General features: G+C 44.6%; 1 protein-coding gene across 1 annotated transcript; it reads right to left on the minus strand.

Moving 5' to 3' along the window:
* Positions 1-1,968: 1,968 nt before the first annotated feature.
* Positions 1,969-2,779, minus strand: LOC149163065 (uncharacterized). The gene is made up of 2 exons (XM_089435922.1): positions 2,377-2,779; positions 1,969-2,172 (listed from the first exon to the last, which is right to left on the minus strand). The coding sequence occupies exons 1-2, from the start codon at positions 2,616-2,618 to the stop codon at positions 2,073-2,075; spliced, it is 342 nt and encodes a 113-aa protein (XP_089292048.1). The 5' UTR covers positions 2,619-2,779; the 3' UTR covers positions 1,969-2,072.
* Positions 2,780-9,784: the final 7,005 nt, after the last annotated feature.

Raw genomic sequence — 9,784 nt, forward strand, 5'->3', positions numbered from 1 at the left:
TATATTTATTTACTGAGATAAAATTTATTATTTTTATTATTCAATTCCCAACTTGTCTTCTCAAATTTAATTTTGGATAGGATATGGTCTCCTTCCATTTATTCCAATTTAAATATCCATATCCCAAGGTGTCTTCTCAAAATCTACTTGGGAGAAGATATGGTCTTCTCCAATTAATTTCCAAATTAAATATCCATATCTTATCCCCAAAATGTCTTCTCAAAATCTACTTGGGAGAAGATATGGTATTCTCCAATTAATTTCCAAATTAAATATCCATATCTTATCCCCAAAATGTCTTCTCAAATCTACTTGGGAGAAGATATGGTAAGAAAAGTCAAGGATACTAAATGAAAGGATGAGGGGTAGTCATGACATTAATGATAGGTGGTTGAGGTGGATGGGAGGAAGAGACATAAAAGGGGAAGGATGATGAGAGGAGGGGGGGATCCTTGGTCTTGGTTTTGGTTTTGGTTTTTTCTTTGGAGGATTTTGTTTTGGAGGAGGGATGTGGAGAAAGAGGAGGGAGATCAAACTTGGATCTGAAGAGTATTTGTTAAACTTGGACACACTACGTCTGTTTGAACTTGGGCTCAGAGGGCTAGGGAACCTGTGGAGGCTCATTGGGCTAGGAATTACTTCCAAGTTGGCTGGGAGGAAAATCCAGTCAGGTAGTCAAGAGGAGCATCCCAACAGAGTCAATAGCTCAGGAGCATCTCAACTAAGCTATTGGAATAGGTATTCCTCCGTTTATTGATTACTTATGTAAATGGTTGCAATGAAATTCTTAATTATTTAACTTGTGGTAAATAAATTTTAATGGTATATTATCATCAAATAGATATTTTTATATAAATAAGTTATTTCCCATCTTATTGTGTTTAAAATTAGATAAATTTAGTTTTTAGTTAGAGGACCCTAGGAGGGATCCTCACATATGGTATCAGAGCCTAGGTTCAAAATCTGGACCTTGAAGCCTACCTACTAGAAAAATAAAATAAAATAAAATAAAAATAATATATATATAGATATTGCAAACAAATTTAATTATATTAGAAACCAAAATAAATTGAATTATTAAATTATTAAATGACATTGACCATAAATAATAATAAAAAAATGCACTTGTTTTCTCTCTAAAGCCCACATATGAGTCCAAATACCTATAAACAGGACCTATTAAGTCCAAAGCCCTAGAAGATGACTCAACATCACCTATAAAAATGTAAGATATGGCTGCATACACCTGACACATGGCTTGCATGCTTTTACTCTCGGTTAGCTTTGTTGCTTCGATCCTCGCTCCCTCCTCTTCTCTATTGCCTGTCTTGTCTCCTCATTTTTATTCATTGCTTTGGTCTTATTTTCAACATGGTGTATCAGCTTCTATCTACGCACAGATTATCTTCTCTATTGACTGTCATCAAAATTTCTCATGCCCATCAATATACGGCAGTGGCAGCCGAAGCGATGAGAGCACGAGAAGTAGTGGCGTGGGAGTTTCTAGAGGGGAGTAAAGTAGGCGGAGGCGGAGAGAATACAAAGAGAACAACGTTCTGGATGAGGGATCTGGCCACGGGGGACTGGATTCTAGAGGATCACTTCGGCGAGACCGACATTGCAGAGCTGAGGCAGAAACTCCTCTCCTCCAGAAAGTAGATAAATAGGCATTATAAGAATAGCTTAGTATTAACATCAAGCTTAGAGGTGCCGGAAGGAGACTGGCTGTAGGCACATCTTCTGAGACTTCTTACACTTTCTCACAGTTCTTGCAACTGTAAACGTTCTTTAGATAAATAAATATATTTATTGGCTCACTATTTCAAAAGCAGCTTCATTGAAGCAACCTAATGAGTGTGCAAGTCCGAGAAGCGTTTGAATGGTATTCTCACACCCTTGTAAAATGGTTGGAAAGCACCCAAACCAGTCAACAATTTTCTTTAGAGCCTTCTGTGCTTCAAGAAACTCTGTACGAGTCAATTCTATTATAGTTGTGTTTTCCAATAGCTGCACAAGCAACATCAGATAAACACCTGCCATCCAAATTGCCCAATGTTGCAAATCTACCTCTCTCACATCCCCACTGATTCCATACCTTCCTTCAAAGCCTCCTCTTCAGCCTTTGTCCAAACTAACTTATTCCTACGTGCACCAGGCAGACGACAGGTTCCTCTGCACATGACAACTAGTATAGTAAATTGTTCTAAAGCAAAAGATATTGAACGTTTTATCTTTTCATTCAATAAATCCTTAAATGATGGCTGCCAGGAATTTAGCTTCGAAACAAATCTTCAAATACAGAAAGTGATGGATTAAAATTTAAATGCTGTGGAAGAATTCAAATTCCTTGTGTCCCAAGATTGTGTTCCTAAATACCTCATTGTGGATTTCCTATTACGTAAGTGGTATTTCCCATCATCAATATTACCATCTTCAAGATCTCCACCATGCATATCATCGTCAGCTTCATTCTGTTCACATGGTAGATCATTTTCAATTCCACCAGGTCTTTTATCTCCATGAACAGAAATTCCAGAACTTTTGCTAAACGCATGTTTTCTCTTGGAACCTGAACTAAAATCACTTGTATGACTAAAAATCTCTTCAGAAGTCTTCATTTTGTTGGCACATGCTTCCCCTCCTTTTTCACATTCCTTATGATTGTTGTTCCGTGCTCGCTGTTCTTTACCTTGGACTGACCTGATATTTAGGAATGCAAGTAATCTCTTTTTGGATTCTATAGCGTCTTTCTTTGCTTTTTGGTAAGCTACAAGGGCTCTTTTGTGGAATGCTTTGCATTCTCGGTTGGGAGTCTTTTCCTTTGGTTTCTTTTCGAAATGTTTTGGTTTGCCTTCCTAGTTTGTTTTGGGTCATTAATTCATAAAATTAGGGATAATTTGCAATGAAGAAGATTTAGTGAAGATGTGCATCATAATAGGCATTGGTGTGTTAGAAGGCTCTTTCCCTCTTGTAGTTAGTATTCATCAAATTGAAAATTGAAAAACTACATATAGCTGCAACAGGGTGACTAACTAAGAGTCATTCACACCATCTCAGTTTCATGCCACATCCCGCTTGTGTAAACAACAACCACTAAAATCAATGTGATAATAAAATTAACTAGATTTGTCTTTTATTTTCACTGGTAGTACACCAACACTAGCTTAGGCTAAGGTCTTGGAGATAGGAGTGTGAGTTAACTGCTCCAAGACTACAAAATTAACTTAGAATCTTGCAGTATCGAGTTAAATCCATTTGCAGTAGTGTGGTCTAGGAAGCCCTCCTCACAAAAGGGTCAAGCACGAGGTCACACTTGGGCTAGGAAAATTGACACAACCCCTTTCGCTTAGTTTCAAATGGCACGATATAGCGGAATATCCACGCATAAAACCGGTGTCATTATCACTTGTGGACCACTTGGGAGGAAACTCTCAAGGGGGTTTCGGTCTTGGCTCCTTTTGGGGTTAATTTGCCTGCCCTTGCGTGTGGATTTGTCCTGTCACTATCCCCCCAGGCCGTGTTATTGTATGTGGTGACCATAGTGGCCTATCTTCTTAGGGCTTATACATAGATGCAGGGTTCAATTCATCTTCTTTTTAGTTGGGACAGATATTAGTCATACTCTCTTAGTCCCCTCGAAGGGTGTCCCATGGTTAATAAGGGAACTTGCACCGAGTTCATAGATAAAAGGGTTGGGAAGCAGGTCGCTAGTATAGTTGTTCCACATTTCTAGTGTGTGTTGTTTGGTATGAGTTGGTAGTTTTGGCCTTAGGGTGTTTGTACTATCATAATTGTACTCAAATCACAAGTTACCACCCTCACTGAATTTGTTTATCAACAATCACATCGTATTCAAAGTTTGCCTCCTGAACGAGGTGGACTTATTACCCCTATATAGAGAGTACCCATCAGTGCTCAAGACTTAAACCACCACATTTTCATGGATTCTATACCTAGTCCTTCTCGTACGGATTTGGTTTCTAGCGAGATTTTGGCAGATGACTCTGACGCTCCTTCCAACCCACCTTTCACTAATCCATTGGGACTTGATTTATTGTGGTTGAATGATCCAGGTGGATATTGGTGGCCACCTGCCAGGTCCACCTGGACCCCCACCATTGTCTTTCTCAGCATTTTCAGTTTCCTTAATTGTAGCACAGTTTACTATTTTTAGCAGTTTTTCGGGTCCTGAACTTCCGGAGCCGTTTTGAGGCCCTAAACGACGTTTTTTTGGAATTCTGGGGCAATCGAGCCCTATGTTGCCTCCCAAAGTGGTAGTACTCGGATAGATCTTTCTAACGAGCTATCGTACGCGTCAAACGGAGATCGTATGCCAAAGTTACGACCCCGGGAAATTGATGTACCAATTTACCCAAACGGGGCCCACAATTTGGCGTTTCATCTTCTAGGGTTAGGTTTCGGTATGTGAAGGGTTTTCCATTGTTTCTCAACAATAAATAGGCCTTCGAGCCTCATTGTAATACAGTTCAGAACAGTTCAGAGGCATGTAGCCATCACATCTCTTCTCAGAGATAAGCTACCATCGCCCTAGCTAGTTTATTGCCATTTCTGTTTGTAAGCATATGACAGTATTTTCCATTAATGAAATGAAGTATTATTTCCGCTGCATCTTTGTGTATATGGTTATCTCTGTAATTTGTTGCATTCCTGCTTAAATCTGGATCAGTGGTATCAGAGCGGTCTGCTTTTTCTCTGTTTTTCTTTGCATGTCCCCAACAAGGTCGGGATATAAGGAGTTAGGGCTTGAACTGGTTGAACCTTTGCAAGACCAGCCTCGCAAATCCCGACGGCCTCCCATGGCGGACGAGAAGAAAGACGAGGGGGCAGGAGATCCCATCAAAATCTTGCTCGAAGAAGCGCTCGAGCGACAACGGAACGCGATGATGGACAGCTTTGCGCAGATCCTTCAGCGGCTACCCAGAAGCGGCGCATCGGCTTCCAGCAGCTCCTCTGGAAACGCCACACCCTTTAAGGTACAAGTTAATTTTGAAATCCCCATATTCGAGGGTCAGATAGACGCCGATGCCGTAGATAAATGGTTAAATCTGCTAGAGGGTTATTTTTCTGTTCATGAATTTTCGAGTCGGGAAAAGATTGTTTTTGCTCTTCTCAAAGCAGCCCCCCACGTCAAGGACTGGTGGGAAACCTACTGCGAGCAGAAGGATGAAAGTACTGGCTCACTATTTTCAGCCGCACCCACCTGGGATTCGTTCCGGGATGCCATCAAGGAGCAGTACTACCCTGTCGGAAGCTATGAGGATGAATACATAAAGTGGACCACGCTGCGGCAGGGAAGGGACCAAGATGTGCCGGAGTTCACCAATCTTTTCCATACCCTTCGCACAAAGTTGGGTATCAAGGATTCGGAGCAACATTTGATACTCAAATACCGTGGCTGCCTGCACAAGTACATCCAGGAAGAAATACAGTTCCTAAACATCCCCTCGCTCGGCGCAGCATACCGGTATGCCGTCAAAGTCGAGCAGAAGTTTAAACAAAAGAAGCGAGACTTTGGATCTGCGAATCCAAAGCAGGGGAAAGGTGCCCCTAAACCACAGAACAAAGGACAAAGCCAAGGCGGGACAGCCCAAGACAACCAGCTGAAGCTGCAAGCAAAGAGCAACGCCGCGAAGCCGAGAAAGGACACTGGAAAATGGTGCGAGTTCCATAAGAGCTCCACTCACAACACAAGTGAGTGTCGGGCCAAACAGTCACTGGTGGCTGAGCTAAAGGTTTCAGAATCAGATGCATGTTCCGACTCTGAGTCAGAACCCGATAAGGGGTATGAAAAAGGGAAGCAGATCATTGATGCGGATCCCAGCGCCACTGTTGCTACCGCAAAGATCCAGAAAAATGAACCCGAAGATCCAGAGGAGGAGGAGCGTCTCTTCCACTCCCAGATGTGGGTCAAGGGCTCCCCGATACAGTTCATTGTTGATAGCGGGAGTCAAAAGAACCTCATTTCGGCAGAGGTCGTGAAGCGGTTGGGCTTACCGACCACAGCACATCCACAACCATACACCATTGGGTGGCTTCACCAAGGGCGAGATCTTCGCGTGAGCCAGCAGTGTCGCCTTCCATACAACATCAAGCCCTTCACGGATGAGGTATTGTGTGACATTGCTCCCCTTGAAGTTTGTGATGTATTACTAGGACAACCATACTTGTGGAAGCGACATGCTGTGTATGAATCAAGGCCCCGTGCTGTTATTATTACATTGGGAAATAAGTTGTTCAGGATACCAGAGGTACCACCACCTGCCGCCATCTCTTTGATTACTGCAAAACAATGCAGTAAGATCATTTCCAAAACCAGGAAATTTGTTTTCCTGATGATACGCCCTCAAGGGAAGAAGAAGACAGTGGCCGCGGCCTCCAAACGAGGTCCCTCTGCACGGCAGCTACAAATGGACAAGATTGTGGAGGAGTACAAAGACATCTTCACCTCCCCGGCAGGGGTTCCTCTGCACTGTCAAGTCAAGCACTCCATTGATCTGACCCCAGGTGCGCCGCTACCCAATGGACCAATTTATCGGCGCTCCGTTCTGGAGAACAATGAAATCAAGAGGCAGATTCAGGAGCTCCTACAGAAAGGTCACATCCGTCCGAGTTCTTCGCCCTGTGGGAGCCCGATAGTGTTGGTACAGAAGAAGGATGGGACGTGGAGACTCTGTATTGACTATCGGGCGCTGAACAAGATCACTGTCCGTAATAGGTACCCGATCCCGCGGATTGATGACCTCCTAGACCAACTAAAGGGGGCGAAATATTTCAGCAAGATCGATCTGAAGTCAGGATATCACCAGGTACCAATTGAACCCTCAGATGTGTGGAAGACTGCCTTCAAATCCAAGGAGGGCCTCTTCGAATGGTTGGTCATGCCTTTCGGATTGACGAATGCTCCTGCAACCTTTATGAGGCTAATGGATGACATCTTGCGGCCATTCACCAACTCCTTTGTAGTAGTATACTTGGATGACATTCTGATCTTCAGCCAGAGTTGGGAAGAGCACCTCCACCACATCCGACAGGTTCTCCAAACACTGCGGCAACACAAGCTATGTGCCAATTTGGAGAAATGCACTTTTGGCATGACCGAGGTCCAGTATCTGGGATACATCATTGATGAACAGGGGGTGCATGTCGATCCAGCCAAGGTCCAAGTCATTCGGGATTGGCCCTCTCCAACCACTCTAACAGAGCTCCGCAGCTTTCTAGGTCTTGCCAACTTCTACCGCAGGTTTGTGTTGGGATTTTCTCATATTTCTTGGCCCTTGAGTCAAGTCACCAAGGGCGGGGCGAAAGCAAAATTCTTTTGGTCTGAATCTCAACAGAAGGCATTCAGGGAGTTGAAGGATCGCCTCTGCACGGCACCAGTGCTCGCGTTACCAGATTTACAACAACCATTTGAGGTCGAGACAGATGCCTCTGACTATGCTATTGGGGCAGTCCTTACTCAACATGGACATCCAGTGGCATATCACAGTGAAACACTTTCAGACACAGTCCGGAAGTACCCCACTTATGATAAAGAGATGTATTCCATTGTACAGGCCTGCCGACAATGGAAGCATTACATTTTGGGGAAGGAAACGGTCATCCACACAGACCACCGACCTCTGCAATTCATACAGACCCAAGGGAAATTGCAGAATGATCGCCATCAGAAGTGGTCTACATACCTGCAACAGTTTCACTTGAATATCAAGTATAAAAAGGGCAGCACCAATAATGTTGCAGATTGCCTCAGTCGACCACCGATCATGGCGCTAACCACCGTGCTCAACTCTTGCGGGCACGAGACTTCTGATTGGCCACTTCTCTACAAAAGCGACCCAGAATTCGGCCACACATACCAGACACTCTTGGAGGGTCGGCAGGTTGCAGATTTTCACCTCCAGGATGCCCTATTATGCCACCTCGGTCACCTTTGTGTTCCTTCAAGCGAGCGTGCCAAGATGATTTGGGAAGCACACTACAGTCGGGCTGCTGGGCATTTCGGGGTCGAGAAAACAGTGGCAGTACTGCAAAACTATTTCTATTGGCCGAATCTTCGACAGGATGTTGGGAAGTACATCCGATCATGTACTGCCTGTGCCATTGCCAAACCGACCATTAAGAAGCAAGGCCTCTATACCCCGTTGCCTACCCCTAGTCGACCTTGGGAATCCATCTCCATGGATTACATGTCAGGCCTTCCTTCCACTAAGCATGGAAATGACTGTGTTTTTGTGGTCGTCGACAGGTTCTCAAAGATGGCCATTATGATGGCCTGCAAGAAGAATATCACAGCAGAAGCCACTGCTAAACTCTTCTTTGAACGAGTGTGGGTGCACTTTGGGATCCCACAGTCTATCATCTCAGATCGGGACAGTCGGTTTCTCAGCACATTTTGGTCCAGTCTCTGGTCAATGCTGGACACCAAACTCACGAAGTCCACAGCCTTCCATCCTCAAACTGATGGCCAGACAGAGGTTGTCAACAGGATGATTGTGCACATTCTGCGCATGTATAACTCAAAGCATCCACGCACATGGGACGAGAGCCTCCCCTATGTTCAGCACAGCTACAACCGAGCTCTTCACAGCTCCACTGGCCATAGCCCTTTTCAGGTGGGTTTAGGATTCCAGCCACTATGCCCCATTGATGTGGCCATGCCACTTGCAGCTACTCACATGAATTCAGCTCATGTCCAGTCCGAAACAGATAAGGCCACCAGCTTCATTGAGCGCATCCAACATATTCGCCAGCAGGTCCATGACATTCTTGAGAAATCAAATGCCAAGTACAAGCAGCGACATGATCAACACCGGGTGCCACACAAGTTTCAGGTGGGCGACAAAGTCTGGTTGCATTTGCAAAAGGAACGCCTTACTGGAGCCTATCGGAAATTGAGACCACTTCGATATGGTCCTTACACCATTACTAAGGCTATGGGAGACAATGCATTTGAGCTCAGCATTCCCCCATTCCTTGGCCTGCACCCAGTGTTCAATGTGGACCGCCTTCGGCCATACTTTCCACCATTGCTAGACACATCCGACATTGCAGAACAGCTCAAACCCACAGAATTAAATCCAGATTGCATGGAACAAGCTGCAACTGATCGGATCATGGACACACAGATCAAGAACACTCGCCAACAGCATATCCAACTGTATCGAGTTGTCAAAGCAGGCCAACTCCTTCAGCAGGGCAAGTGGCTCACCAGGGAACAAGTTCAGCAGAGGTTTCCTCATCTCATGGAGGAGCTCAACGCAATGGGGACCATTGCTTCCTAAGGGGGGAGGAATGATCCAGGTGGATATTGGTGGCCACCTGCCAGGTCCACCTGGACCCCCACCATTGTCTTTCTCAGCATTTTCAGTTTCCTTAATTGTAGCACAGTTTACTATTTTTAGCAGTTTTTCGGGTCCTGAACTTCCGGAGCCGTTTTGAGGCCCTAAACGACGTTTTTTTGGAATTCTGGGGCGACCGAGCCCTATGTTGCCTCCCAAAGTGGTAGTACTCGAATAGATCTTTCTAACGAGCTATCGTACGCGTCAAATGGAGATCGTATGCCAAAGTTACGACCCCGGGAAATTGATGTACCAATTTACCCAAACGGGGCCCACAATTTGGCGTTTCATCTTCTAGGGTTAGGTTTCGGTATGTGAAGGGTTTTCCATTGTTTCTCAACAATAAATAGGCCTTCGAGCCTCATTGTAATATAGTTCAGAACAGTTCAGAGGCATGTAGCCATCACATCTCTTCTCAGAGATAA

Source organism: Pinus tabuliformis, chromosome 5_2 (genome assembly GCF_031772625.1).
Source record: "Pinus tabuliformis cultivar Carrire ecotype Pingquan chromosome 5_2, CPIR1, whole genome shotgun sequence".
In the NCBI taxonomy this organism is placed as follows: Eukaryota; Viridiplantae; Streptophyta; class Pinopsida; order Pinales; family Pinaceae; genus Pinus; species Pinus tabuliformis.